This window comes from Corvus kubaryi, unplaced genomic scaffold, assembly GCF_017639235.1.
Source record: "Corvus kubaryi isolate FWS band 111438036 unplaced genomic scaffold, C.kubaryi_AGA036_p1.0 37266, whole genome shotgun sequence".
Classification (NCBI taxonomy): domain Eukaryota; kingdom Metazoa; phylum Chordata; class Aves; order Passeriformes; family Corvidae; genus Corvus; species Corvus kubaryi.
In genome coordinates, this window is record NW_024581081.1 from 9694317 (window position 1) to 9709797 (window position 15481).

Sequence of the window (15481 nt, forward strand, 5' to 3'; positions counted from 1 at the left end):
TATTTAAATGATTATTTAAATATGTTGCAGGATTATTTAAATATATCCAACTAAGAAGGATGATGCAGCTGGAGCTCTACTGTAGATTAGAGAGTAAAGATAGCTAAATTTTGCACACTGAGACTGGGGCAGTGGTGCTGTTTTTCCATTGAATTAGTTTCTTCTTTTGGGTGTTAAACCAGATGCATCATGGATGTAGTATATTTGAGAGAATAATGTGGAAGACACAAACATGAAAGTTAATTTTCAGAGGTGCCATCATTAGTATTACTTCCCTGTACCTTTGCCTTTCTAACTGCTTTTTTTTCTGTGATCGTTAGTTTAGTTGGAGTCAATAGAAGAGGCAGATAAGGCTCAAGCATCTGCAGCAAGCAGTGACATAAGGCTAATTTGGAAAATAAGCAGGGCTTCTGTCAAATGCTCACATGGTAGAGAATTCTTTCACTTTCAAGAATAGAAAAAATGTAAATAATTTTCTACTGGAAGATCTGAAATTTTTACAGGTTGGTGAGAAGTTAAACCGTATCATAAATGTGAAAGGTACAAACAATGAGTGCAGTTGGCCTCAGAATGTGAAAGCATTTAAAAGGCCTTACTCTTCCTTGTCATGAGAAACAATCCAGGTTTCCAAAAGATTCTCTTGTGCGTAACCCATTTTTAGTAATGTAGTATCTCGGAGAACAGGATTGTTCCTGGAGAACTAGCAGGCTTTTTCCTCAAGTGTCAGTCTGTCTCTTGCCCATAATGGCTACTGAAAAAGTAAGGAATTTTATTTGCAGTAGTTTTTACACCTGAATTCTCAAGATTTGTACTTGCTATGGTGACACTACAGGATTTACAAAGTGAGGATGTGCCTGTTTGTCTAAGTAGAAGTGTGTATCTGCAGGTGGGTAAGGGCTTCAGCCGTCGTGGTTGTGAGGCAGGCACAGTCCCTGTTAATGTCCAAATTCCCAGCCTGTTCCATTGAAAGGAATGATGCACATGTAGGAACCTCAATTTCAAATCTTTCCCCTTGTGTATGCTAATGTAAAATACCTCCTTCTTTGATTATTTACTTGGGAATTTTAAGCCTAGTGGATCCTTGCAGAGGCTTTGTGTAGGATACCTCAAAATAATAATCTATTCTGTGCTCTGTCTCCAAGACACCCAAAACAGAAAGCTTACAGACACCCAATAACTCATTGTTTTGTTTTGGTTCAATGCTTTCTTTTTTGTAATGGTCAAGTGGCACCGTTGTCTATGAAATATCATCTGTTGGTATTGTTCAGTGCCTAGCACAAAATTTTGACGCAGTGCAATAAAAATGGTATTTCCGTACCTAGTTGACAATTAATAAAGATTGTTTTTTTCTGATGGGATACTTTCTCTTTTACAAAAAGTAACATTAATAGAAGATTTTCCTAAGTACCTGTATCAACACACATTAACTGGTAAGAATTATCATACTTTCATTAATGATTTTTCTTATGTCCTTAGAAAAATGGGTCAATTTTCTGAACGAGCTCTGAAAATCATCTGATCTAAATTTGTCTGTCTTTAGTGCCATCCAATTGTGTCACTCAAGGTATGCTATAATAACCAAGGTAAAAAATTGGCATCTTAGGGTGCAAATTCAGTGACCTTTTTTGACAGCTGCTTTATACTTAGGTGGGTTGTATTAAAAACAAAATAATTTTTTTTTCTCCACGGATTTTGAAGACAGTTTATTTCATTTGTGTGCATGATAACATTGTAGAAATCAATCAGCATTAGGTCTGATGAATTCAAAACAGTATTTATGAATTTGATTTTCACCTTTTTTTTTTTGACAGATTCATTCCAGAGTAAAAGTGTGAATTAGAACAAGGTTCTGATGTATTTCAGCTTTTGCAGAAATAGATCAGCTGTTGACTCCTGTTATGTGACAATACACTTCCTACAGATTGTGTTTCATGTTTTTCAGTTGTGTTTTGCTAAAAAATTCAATTTATTTTTTTATTTTTACAGGTTAAATTCCATTGATGTTAAGTATCAGATGTGGAAATTAGGAGTCGTTTTCACTGATAATGTAAGTTTCTCAGTATATACATACATACACATATATATATATATTTTCATGTTCTAAAATGAAGTACACAGTTGTTAATGCAAAGTGCTTCAATGAGAGGTGTGAAATACTCTGGATTACATTTATTTTACTACATGAAGAAAATCTTGAAAGCTTAAAGTGACATTGTCAAAATATTTTTGCAGTTACATTGGTAATAGTCTATAGAACCTCAGTCAGTTCCTGCCCCCTTTCTGATATGCATTATTAGAAGCAAGCACAGCACTGTAGAATTAGAAAATTGACAATATAAATGCTAATTGCCATTTCTCATATTTTTCATAAATTTTATGAACACTTGAATATTCTTGGAGCACATTCAGATCAATGTAGTTAATGTACCTGGAATTGCTACATTTGTATCACTGAAACTGATAGTAAGAAATTATTTTAATAATTTGAAAAAGCAAAAAACCAAAGAGAGATAAACATGAGTGTTAAAACGCAGTTTAAGAAGTCAGTCGTCATATGATTTTTAAGTCTTAGGATTATTGCTTCCCTAACCACTTATTTTACTGGTAAGAAAAATGGTTGGGGAAAAAATTATTTTGGAAGTAGGACAGATGGAGAATGAAAGTGTATTCTGAAGGTACTCAGGAAAAGTGGAAACAATAAGTCTCCAGGTCTAGAGAAAGCATGATCTGTAAACAGTGTTTGTTTGGGACTAGTATTTTTTTTATGGAATGGAGTGTAATTTCTCTTATAAATATGTACTTGTCTTTAAGTTCAATAAAAATAAATTGATAGAGGAGCAGATGAAATAAATATTTGTGGTTACTTAAATAATACTTATATGTTCAAATAGGAGTTTTAGTAGCTCAAATTAATTATAAAATTTCTTTTGTTGCTTGTAGAGTCCTATAATTGTCATTAACTAACTCTGGGCATTAATATTTTAATGTAATTATTTTGAAATTAACAAAAAAGTAATTTAAATCAGAAAACTTATTTTACAGTAGAGACATTTACAAATAAGGGTTTAAGAATTTCAAAATTAGTTTTTACAATATAAACTTTGAATTTCTTGATTTTGCCCATGTCTTGTGGACTTTATTTGAGGATTTAATATTTTTGCTCAAAGATAAAATTCTCAAAGATATCTAGAAAATTCTCTAAAAAGAACTGTTTTCTATTTAAAGAAAAGCATATTTGAGAAATATCTACCTTTCCGTATTGTCTTGAATTGTTAAAGATGAAAGCCATGAGTTTTATTTTGAATATACTTGTTTTTTCCTGTTAGTCTTTCCTTTACCTAGCATGGTACATGACCATGTCAGTCCTCGGCCATTACAACAATTTTTTCTTTGCTGCTCATCTCCTTGACATTGCAATGGGATTCAAGACATTACGAACTATCCTGTCATCAGTTACCCACAACGGCAAACAGGTATCAACTCTCATCTCTTTTCAACTTTTTTACTTATGGAGTACACAGGAATGATCACTTCATTTCTTGATTCGGATGCTCTGCAGATTGACAACAGAACTGTTCTTTCATCATGAACTCTAGAACTTGCCTTGGTGAGGAAACTAGACAATGGGATTTATATGCAAAAGCAAAAGCGACTAGGATTATGACGGTCTCTAACTGTTATGAGTAACTGCTTCATAAAGTTGCCATTTAAACTTTCTTCAAGATTCATCTAAAGAAAGGTCTGCTTGAGTCTCAGTCATTCTGTTAGAGGACTGTTTAAGAAACTCAGCTCTTGGATGATGAGAATCTGAAATTGCATTTCTGGTTTAACTTAGAAAAAAGTAACTAAGGCTTTTTGTCTACTGAGACCTTTTGTAGAAATGACATTCAATGTAACCTGAGACTCAGTGTTCCTGAAGGATCACGGCCTTCCCATTTCAAAAGAATTTTGTAAACAATTTTAAATTGTAAAAAAGCCACCCTTGGTCTTCTCAGAAAATCTTCCAGCAGGACAGCTGCATAATAATTATGATAATATAAGTATTCTTCCTTCTAAAAATAGTCCTGAAGGTCTAGCAAATTGCCTATGAATTAAGGGAACATTATTTATAAGGAACTTTTTAGATCTGGGTGCTACACAAGTGAAATATCAATTTACAGGATACTGAAGCTCCCTTCCAGCTGCTTTCCATTAAGCTCAGAGCAAAATCTGAATAATGCTGCAGTCGAGCAGTGGAATACTTGTTGCTACTTTTCTGAGATATTAAAATACTAGGAACAGGGTTTTTTATATGTGATTTCATACATGTAAAAAAGTTTCTTCACTATTAAATTAGTAAATATACTGTATTGCAATTAATTATATAATAGTTGATAGTAATATTACTGTTAGGTAGTGAATTTTCAGATATTTTTATCTGATTATGGGGATTGTATATGATTCTAATGGATTGTTTCATTGTGTATCTATCCATAAGATTTTTCTTCGTAATTATGTTTCTGAAACACAGTCTTTGTTCAAAATAAAATGAAATGCACAATCTTCGCGTGAGAATATGCAGATATATTACTCTGTATTACAAAAGTACATACAGAGAAAAAGTTAAAGTTTTCCTGCTGCTAGTATATACAGTTTATTGTTACTTTTCTTCTTTTTTAAATTTTTTTTTGAAAGAAAAGGTAAATCACAATTCCATAGTGGTGTTACATGCATTCTGTAATTTTGTCTTCCAGCTTGTCCTAACAGTGGGATTACTGGCAGTAGTGGTGTACTTGTATACAGTAGTGGCGTTCAATTTTTTCCGCAAGTTCTACAACAAGAGTGAAGATGGTGATATGCCAGACATGAAATGTGATGATATGCTAACAGTAAGTCTTACTTTGCTTTCTGGGTTTTTTTCTCAAGCTATTGTGGTTTTGTCCTGGCCTTCTTGTAATTTATATTCATACAGTTGTATCATTAGCCAGCAAGCAGGAAAGACTGCAATTGAAAGCAAAGGGACAAATATGATGAACATCCTCAAGAACTAGATAGATCTTGTGTATGCTAAACAAACAGATCTATAAAGGAATAGAAGAAATGTGGTACTATACTTTGCTAGAGTTGTTCAAAAAATGCAAAACAAGTACAAGCTGTGAAGCTGAGCCGGCTAAAGGACAGCGCTTCTGAATCTTGAAATTTGACAGGTCATTCAGGAGGAGGGTCAGTTATAGGCAACGATTTTCAGAAGTAATGCAAATACTTAAATGCTTGTTTAAGCTTAGAAATCAATCTGTTTCTCTTAGCATGAATTGCCATAGTTACCTTTAATAGGCAGTTTTGTAGCCACTTTGTCCAGAACCACTGTAAATTATGTTGAGCTTACTAAGACAGTGCCAGGCTTTGGAATTTTGGGTGGTAGGTAGAGCTTAAACCACAAAGAATTTTTAACATGCATTTCCCTTAATATCTCTCCAAAAGCAGTCATGTACAACACTCTAAATGTATTTCAGTATTCTGCGCAGCATGAATCTCTTCCACAGAGTAGACAACATTTAAAAGCCAAATAAATAGATGAACTGTGAAAGCAGAGTAGTATGTCTATATTTTGGTCTGGTTTGGGACATTTGGCACAACGAAACCAGATAAACTGGAACTAGAATCAGTGAAGGGCTGTTAAATTGTCAGGTGTTGGAGCACTTGCTATGGGAAGAGAGGTGGAGGGAATTGGGCTTGTTCAGTCTACAGAAGAGAAAGTCTCAGGGTAGGGCGTGTGTAAGAGGAGCTCCCAGTGTCTGCAGAAAGATTATTGGAAGACAAATCCAAGCTCTTAACAGCAAATTCATGTCAGGAGACTGTGGACATAAAGTGGAAAAATGTGTTCTGACTGAGGAGAGCCAAACAATGGAACAGGTTGCTCAGAGAGGTTGTCTCTGAGAGAGAGTCTCCATCCATAGGAGGTTGTAAGGAACTGACTGGGACAATGCCCGAAACATTTTTTTCTGAGGTTATAGGGGACCCTGCTTGGAGCAGAACCCTCATGAAGTCCCTCTGACCTGACCTCCTCTGTAATTCTCTGAAAGCACACATACCACAAAGCTATAATATTGTATGGGAATGAGTTAGAATAACATGTGGCATGCTGTAAAATCAGGGTTGTCTTTTGTAAAAACACTGACTTGAAATGAGATTAAGAAAAAAAAAGCGAATAAAGAAAATACACAATTTTTTTTAAAATAAAACAATTTAAACTTTTTAGATAAGTAACACTACATTCACTCATTAGGGTAATTATTACCTTTCAACCTTGGAATATAAACTGTCTCTAGGAATTGTTAGATTTTTCAGACAAGGGTCTTTCAGCATTGTATAGTACTATATCAATGTCGTAAAGAAGGGATTTTGGGGATAGTGTGGCATAGAAATAGAAGAATGGATTTTTTGTATGGTTATGTTTTAGGAGTTAGTTATTGCCATCTCTGTTTTTTGATAGAGGGTGAGAACCCTTGACCTGTAGTTTGCAAAGCTTCTTAAAGAAAAAAACCAATCCCCTGCTCTAGACCTCCAGAGACTGATACCATAATTTTCTATTAAATTATAGCATGATAAAACTGGAAATTTTGGATTGTCAGCATCCCAGGCAACTATACTGACAGACCTATTATACCACTTTTCATATCATAGTTTCACAGTATTATCCTCAGACATCATGAGCCTGCTCTCTGCACAAGCATTCACAAACATTTTTTGCTTGGTTGTGGTTTTTTTTGTTTTATTTTGCGTTGGGGGAGGAGGGTTGTTTGTTTTTAAATTTGAATTTGAAACACTAAAAATGGGGAAAATCATTAACTTTTGAGCTAGGAAATTGTAAAAGGAGATGGCTATGGTGGTGATGATATTTCCTATTTACACTGCTGAAATGATTTTACATGAATCATGGGGTGCTGCTGAGCTTCTGGTAGTTGAACGTTTGATCTTACCGAACTGCTGCATAATGACAGCACATGAAATACTGCAGCTTCAGCTGCACAGCTGCATTTCCCCCCCTCCCAGAAATATGCATAATCTCAAAGGAGAGAAAAAGATGGCCTGACATGGCATAGTTCCTAGACCACAGACCAGTTCTACCAATTACTGAATTTGTAACCATGGGTGTTTCTGCTTTTAGCTGCAAAAAACCTCTGTATCCCTTTGTTTTGTCTTTTCTAGTGCTACATGTTTCATATGTACGTTGGGGTACGTGCAGGTGGAGGCATTGGTGATGAAATAGAAGATCCAGCAGGAGATGAATATGAAATCTATCGGATTATCTTTGACATCACTTTCTTCTTCTTTGTGATTGTCATCCTGCTTGCAATTATCCAAGGTCTGTAACCCACAGTGGGACTGAAAGCATTATTTAGCAGTACAAAGATCTTAGTGTGGTGGTAATCACCAACCTAAGATTCAGACAGAACAGCAGGGCAGATCATGAAGGACAGATTTATACAGAAAATCACACCCAGCTGACTTTCATCCATACACTGCTCTTCTGAGTCTCTGTAAAATCAACAGGCTCTAACTGGATCAATAGAAACAAATTTTTTTTTGCTGTAAGAATACTGGTGTCACTGCAGCTTCTGTCTCGTCATTGCCCTTTCTAAAAGCCTCCTATAGAAATCTTGTGTCACAACTTAAAATCGTCCTTCAGTGTAACCCATCCTACATGAGCTTTCATGGACAAAATCAGTACTGCTGTCAGTATTCTCCCTGCCAACATCTAATATTCTAGATTGACTATCTGGAAAATCTTCAGATTGGTAATAGTGGTGTGAAAAGAGGACCATAGCTTTAAGAGGTTAAATCTTTTCTTACATAAAAATTGCTGGTTTGTGTGATTCCTGCTTATTTGAACAATGTCTAAGAGTAAAGAAAGGTGCGTGATATGAAAGAGCTTTAGTATAGCCTGGTTAATGACAGTGGAAAGTTAGCTGCCATTAGTTAGCTTTGGAATTTCAGTGAAACTATTTGACTGATAGTGTTTCTCACTGTTGTAATCTGGATAGTGGATACCTTATTTTAGCATGTCAGGGGCTTTTTTAATTATGTTTATATAAATTATGTTTATTGTTATTACCTAAAGTACTTAAACCCCTATCAGTTTTCACACTGTACCTTTAAAATCTTGTCAAGAATGCCCAAAAGGTAATTTTTTATTGAAGTTTGAACAAGTTAACAGAAGTATATTCTCAATTTTGGAAAAATTGATAAATAGTTCTGCTGGGTGCACTTGCTGTCATAAATACTGATACCTTTCTGTCAGCTAACAGCTAACTTAGGATAATTTTGACAGCAGTAAGGGTTCTTCCTTACTCACTACAAGGAGATTCAAAAGGCAGCTTTGAGCTTGTGGTAAATTGTTTCTTACTCAAGCAACAGGTTTTTTTAAAGGGCTTGGGGAGGGTGGGAAATTTTTTATACTCCAAAGTGGCATATCTCATACTGTTTCTTTCTTCATTTTGTGAGTGGCTGAAGAATAAGTCCTTAATTGTCAAGCTTTGCTTATGGGACTGTTGATAGTCATTGTGGAGTTAGTCCTTATTTGTATTGGAGCAAGTGAAGGGAAGGTTATATGCAGTTTATAATCTGAGCCATAAAGCGTGTGATTCTTTTTCTTATTCTTTCTGTGTCTCCCTGAAATGATCCCTTACTTTTGTGGAGCTCCAAGAGTGGAACCTTGCACTACATGACAGCCATCTTGAGAGGGTGCACGGAGCTCTAGGCCCCTCTGCATCTGCCATGTAACAAATATCTGAACTCTGTTAAATGTAAAGTAATATTTTTTCTATAGTAGGGCCCTAATCACTGTAAACCCACATATATTGTAATGTACTAAATCAAGATTAGAGCACTGGGCATAAAACAGAAGTCTGTTTGTCCCATTTTGTAATTCAAAATGGTACTGCCAGCCATGTGGCTGGTATTTCTTTGGCTTGCTCATTTTTCTTTATGGTTTTCTTGTCTTTGGAATACATATTGGCTTCTGTTATTTCTGCATAAGATTCTCATTTAATATTCTTTATCAGAGTTCTGTTATCCCTGGATTTCCAAATATTCTTTCTCACAATTCTGTTCTTGAACATTAACTATCATTTTAATTTAAACCCTAGGTTTAATTATTGATGCTTTTGGTGAGTTAAGAGATCAGCAAGAGCAAGTTAAGGAAGACATGGAGGTAAGAACATTCAGTTGCTGAACCATGCCTATTTTCAGATTTCATGAATATGTGTTTTCAATCAAAATACAATTTAGCTAGTGGATAGTTTTTACAACTAAGAGGAAAATACAGTCCTGTACATGGTCTGATATCATACAATGTGAATTATAATGAATTGCATGTCTGTGACTATTTAAGTTTTTGGATCTTCAAACTACTAGAGGTTTCTAACACAGGGTGTTAACACTGTCATGTTACATTTCATCTCAGATGTAATTTTCTTTGGTTAATATATGTGTGAAAGTATCTTGTACTTTGTGGTTTTCTGTTCTGTCATTGAAGTGTAAATGTAAGAAGTCAGGAAAGTGTTGTAAACTAGCTGTGCTTTGTAATGTGAACTTGGAGCATATTCAGTTACAGCTGGACAAGGACTGAGCTAAATATTGCCATGTGTTACAGTAAGTGCTGCTTAACATTAAAAGTCATCTGTGACCATTGTATGCCATTCTGTCACATGATACCTGTTCACTTAGAGCTGGAAAAGATTTATTTTTTTAAACAGTAAGAAGCTATTCTGATGGTGGCTGAGCTTCTATGCAAATGATTTTGCTGAGGTATCCAGTATGAATCGTTAAAAGAAAAGCCTTTTTGTTCAGTGCATTTTCTATATGATGCATTGCCATTTTCAAGAAAATTGTCACCTTTTTTTGGCCTCTTCTGAAAGCAAGGCAAGTGTAATATGTAGTGTTGAAGTGCTCTGTATTCTTTCTTTTAGACAAAGTGCTTTATCTGTGGGATAGGAAATGACTACTTTGATACAGTGCCTCATGGCTTTGAAACACACACACTGCAGGAGCACAACTTGGCCAATTATTTGTGAGTACAGTAAAAATGCACTCTTCACTAACTCATGATCCTTGCAGCCTCCGCAGGTACTCGATTAACTCTCTTGCATAAGTAATAGTCAGTACTGTTCGGCTTTGATGTGCACTTATGCTTTCTGAATGTATAATTCTGTGGCAGTGGCAGCAAAGAACTAACAAATTCCATATTCTGCTTTCCAACGTGGTTGTGGCACAAGAAGTTTGTGTGAACTTGTAGATGGAAACGAACTTGATACATGGCTGCAGAGGCCACATAAATTGTAAAATTGAATGAGGTATGTAAGGTGCAGAGGAGCAGTATTACCTGGCCTGGAGACTGATGGAAAGAGAGAACAAAGAGGAGTAAGGCAAAAAAACTTACATTGGACAAAATAATTTGTGTGGGGTGCTGAGGCTGACTAAGAGAACTGGGGACAAAGGGAGGTAGGCAAGCTGTAATGAGGAGCTAGAGACGAAAGGGATCAACCTAGGGCATCAGGTCCACCTTTGGAACATCCAAGCAGAGAACCAGCGACCACTAAACTCAGTCTTTTTACATCTGGAAATAAAGAGAATTATCAGGTCTACAACCACTGTATCATACTCTCTCTCACTGTTCCTCTCACATAGGAAAATCCAGTGCCAGAGTGTATTTTATGCTAGTGCTGTCAGTAGGAAGCAGGGGATGGATTGTATCTTTTTGTTTTTTAACTGGCACTGTATGTGCACAAAAATAATGAGACAGCAAAGTCAAACATGCCTATAAAAAACTTCCACCTGAAAAACAGGTTGTGCAAACAAAATACATTGAAAGCACTATCATATGGGATTTTGTTTCTACTTACTGAATATTGAACAAAGAGCATACTATAGCATACTTGCTCCTAAGTGCCTTAACCTGAGGAATTGGGTTTTCTTCCTTTTGTTCATGATCATATTTTATGTTTTTACATATGTTTGGAAAGAATGTCTCTTATGAGTGAAATTTTGAAATTATCACCCAGTGAATGTCAGCTATCTCAAGCCCTCAAGACTAATGGGTTTTTTTTTAAATTAAAAGTTCTTTTCTGCTCATGTTGCTCATGCTCATGATACTCTACTAAAATATCCCAAACCTGTAATTTCAACAGAAATCTCTTAGATAACTTCAGCATTTCTTATTCAGTGTGGGAAGAGGAAAAAAAGAAATTTCCAATGACCGTTTTCTGTCTGCTTCCAAGTGGGTTTTCATGGGCAAGAAAATGTCTGTTGTAATTTTCAGATTAGACAGTTTAGAAAATCTTCATTTAAACTGAGTTGCTACCTACAGTAAGTTGAACTGGATCTCATGCATTTTAGCATACTACTCATTGAACAATGAATGTCAGCAGTGTCAGGAAAGTGTTTAATCTGTCTCAAAATACTATAATAAATAGAACTCTGGAACTTGTAAGTCCATGAACAGCATTATCACCATACACACTGAAAAATACCCATCTCCCTGTGGGTTGCCTAATGTTTCCAAACAATCTATTCATAATAGCTGTTTCTTTGCTTGTAGGTTTTTTCTGATGTATCTTATTAACAAAGATGAAACAGAGCATACAGGACAGGTAGGTTGAATAACTCTTATTAATGTCAGCTAATTCTAAAATAAAAATAATCCAGGCTTCAAAAAACTAAGATTTTTCTAATGGATATTTCCCTGTATGGTATGGAACTTAATTCTCATTCTTCTAGGCAATTCTTAAGACTCTGGTTGCTTAATGTTAGGTTGAATATCAATTCTGTAGCACTTTCTGTTCCTTTTTTGGTATCTGACCTGCTATTTTTAAATTGTTACTTCCACGAAATACAAATACATACTATAAATGAAAATAATGAGAAGCAACATTTAAGCATTCTGTGGAAGCAGCACCATTTCTCCCTTTTGATTCTTTTCTTAATAGTCTTTGTCTTTTATTATTATCATCTCTATGTAATCTTCTGTGTCTATATTCCTGAATAAGTCCATATGAAAGAACTTGTGCATATATTTAAAATGAAAACTATGTGAACTTTTCTCTGGAGATTTCTTCTTTGTTCTTCTCTGTTCTTTCAAACTCCTGGTGCGCCCTTCAACTTCCTTGAAGTATATTAAAAGTCATTAAGAAATTGTGTCAAATTTACAGTCTACTTTTTTTTTTTCTACTTATAGTCTTTCAGCTGACTAAGCAAATGTTCCTGTGTTGCTGATCAAAACCCAAAAGAACTGAATAGCATCACATATATAGCCCCACAGAATTGGGTCAGAGGGATGATTTGCTATAAATCTATGTAGCTTACTCTTTCTGAACCTTAACATGTGTGCTGTAATCATCTTCTTTGCATAAATCTCAGCCTTGTTCAGTATGAGGTTTTATATGCTTCCTTTGCTGTTTTTGAATATCCATTTGTCATTTGAGAATTTCATACTAACTGAGATTTTTAAAAGCCTTTTTTATTTGCACTTTCCCTTTTATTGGCAGACCTATAGTCCAACTGTATTCACTGAAGACAGATTTCTACTAACTAATCAGTTTTGATACTGTTAGGTGATAGTTTAAAAATTGAGAGTACTTCATAGCTTCAAGGAACTTGCTTCAGTGGTGGACTTGGCAGTAGTTAGTTTATGGTTGGATTCAATGATCTAAAAGGTCTTTTCCAACCTAAATGATGCTATGATTCTGGAACTGGTGTAACACGTGCCCTTTCTACCATGAAATTTGCATAATAAAAACCACGTTTAAGTGGTGTGATTAAAATAGAAATACACTGACATATTCTTTACAACTCTCTGGACTGTCTAGAGACAGAACCCTACCCGAACAAATGATCAGAAAGGAAAAAATACCAAATGCCACTGACTCAGAAAATACTGACTATAAAGGTCATTTTGGTTTATGTATTGTTTGTAGACATGTTTTGAAATTACTGATGCAGAAATTAAGTCAAAATATTCTGCTTTCCCTGGTAGTTGTCTTGTGACTAGCTTTAATTGACCTTTACAGCACTCCTCAATGTGCAAAAAGAACTAAATGACCTGCTTCTCTTCTATGCATTTCTGTAGTGCTTTTTGACTGGGTGACAACAACCTAAAAGCTATCTAAACTAATCAAGATCATTAACATGATTTTGTAGATTGATGTTCAACAACCTGACATGCACAGAATCAAAAAAAGTGAAGTGATATATGAATAAATGAGGACAAAAAGTAATGATTGATGTTTCTCATTAAATCAAGTTAAATAATTTAAACTGTGTTTCTTTCAGGAATCGTATGTATGGAAAATGTATCAAGAACGGTGCTGGGAATTTTTCCCTGCTGGTGATTGCTTCCGAAAACAATATGAAGACCAGCTCAACTAAGCAGAGATGAGGATTTCTGGACAAAAATGTCCATGTATTTCCCAGCTCTTTTGGGAATGTCTAAAAGATTTCTTAAATCCCCAAAGCTGTGTGCATTTTGGAGCACCAAAGCTCTGTTTTTAATGACCCAACTGCACTTTTATTTTCTTGTGTATTTGCTTTGAGAACACTGGAGTAAAGAACAATGAAAAATTACAACAACTTTGGAACCAAACCAAGCACTTGCACAGACAAAAGATGTCCCTATACATAACATGCACACACAAGTAGAGACTTGAGACAGCTTATTTTTGAAACTGCCAGATGATGCCCTTGCCTAAAAGATCACACGGGGTGACATGGTAGCAACACTCATTCGGTCTGTTTATTTCATCATCCTGGAAGGAACTATATATAGTTCACAGAGCACTGTAAAAGATTGTTGTGGACACTAAGTTGTGGGGAAATAGTGCCTTACTATATGTGGGTTGAGCTATGCAGAAGATGAGTGCATGATGACATAATTTTTTTTTTTCTTTATGTCTTCCCTTCCAATTTAATATTTATTTTGTGGTTTTGGTGGGTTTGGGAGGAAGGGATTTGATTGTGCACATCTTTTTAATAAGACTGGAGTGTCTCAGGACAAGATTAGGTTATTCTCATCGAGTTCATTTCACATTTACCTTCCTCTTTAGCTTTTGCTCTTATTTTGGTAATGCTCTGATACAACACTGCTACTTTATGAAATCTTTGTATGAATACAAGACAGCTGCAAAAAACACTTTAACAAGAAATGTTTCATTGCATGTTTATTATGCAAGTTTAAAACAATCAAAAAACAACATTCAGAAACAAGTTGATCAACATGAAAAAACATTCACAATAATTATATCCATAGTAATAAAGTGTTGTGGGCTTTATTGTACATCTGGAAAAAGTGTCATCAACCAACAATGTATATGTTATGAATTTGACAGTAATTTTGGTTTCTTTTTTTGTTCTTTCATTTCTGCCATCTGTGATTGATAGTGGAGTTGAAGATTTTCTTGTTAAATTATTTTTTAAAAGCAAAGCTGAAGCAATATCCATTCAGGGACTCCATCAGTTGCATCATGAAACACCAATGATGTGTACATTACTCCATTTTGAGTCCTTTTCAATTGTAATGCCAGTCTTTACAAATAAAAAGAGACATTCAGAATGGAAACAAGCTGGTTTTGGTAGCATTTGAAGTTTTTGTAATAGAGTCTTTTTATCCTGAATTAATTTCAACCACTTCAAACCAGGATTAAGCTACTGTTTCCTTAATGAAAGGTTTTGGTACTGTTTTTGGTCTTTTCTCCTGGACTTCTTGCTGTTCTGTTGCTCTCCCTCTTTTCTATACAGGTCACAGTTTTCTCATAAAAGAAATTTTCTGTATCAATATTCAGTTATAACTAAAAAAAAAAAAAAAAAAAAAAAAAAATTGCAACTAAGGGAATAATTGCTTTAAAATGCTAAGGCTGTATTGTTAAAAGCCAGGCTTTCAATTCTGTGAATATTGCTAAATTTGGTATCCTGTTCACAGTTCTGGTAAAATTCTCTCAAACTTTGTAAGATTTGAAGTCAGAGGCTGGGCAGGCTCATGACAGTGCAAGGGACAGGTACAGCAACTCCAATTTTTATTCAGTTTTTAAACCTCTCCCACCCAGACTGAAATGTTCATTCCAGGTCTGTTTCCTCCCTATTTGGAACTACTTCCTAAAGCACCTTCATTCAGCCTTTCTGGGATTTGTGTCTTAAGATTTAGAAATGGGGGATTGCAGTGATGTTTCTTTTTGGGTGTACAACAGGAGAATAGTTGTTTAACACACAGGTACACAGGCTATTTTGGTTTTGCACATTTTGTAGAAAAAATAATAGCTAATGATTCTGAGGGATATTTCAAGATTCCTTTATCTTCCAAACAAATTCAAATGGGCTTTGTAGGTAAATACCAGAATAAAAGTGATGTTTCTTTAATCTCAGTCTCTAAATCCCAGAGCTCCTGGGGCATCCTTCCTGTTGAATCCAGTATGCTGTTCAACAAATACTTGTGAAGCCATACTAAAACACTACA

At 35.1% G+C, this 15481-nt stretch overlaps 1 protein-coding gene across 2 annotated transcripts in view; it reads left to right on the top strand.

Moving 5' to 3' along the window:
* RYR2 (ryanodine receptor 2) overlaps positions 1-14593 on the top strand; it is a 391343-nt gene extending 376750 nt beyond the window's left edge. For both annotated transcript variants that reach the window (XM_042025322.1, XM_042025323.1), the window contains 8 exons: positions 1987-2047; positions 3327-3473; positions 4734-4868; positions 7189-7345; positions 9129-9193; positions 9951-10051; positions 11579-11630; positions 13309-14593. In XM_042025322.1, the coding sequence (XP_041881256.1) occupies positions 1987-2047; positions 3327-3473; positions 4734-4868; positions 7189-7345; positions 9129-9193; positions 9951-10051; positions 11579-11630; positions 13309-13404 (814 nt within the window). In that variant the 3' untranslated portion in view covers positions 13405-14593. The remainder of the gene's footprint in view (positions 1-1986; positions 2048-3326; positions 3474-4733; positions 4869-7188; positions 7346-9128; positions 9194-9950; positions 10052-11578; positions 11631-13308) is intronic.
* Positions 14594-15481: the final 888 nt, after the last annotated feature.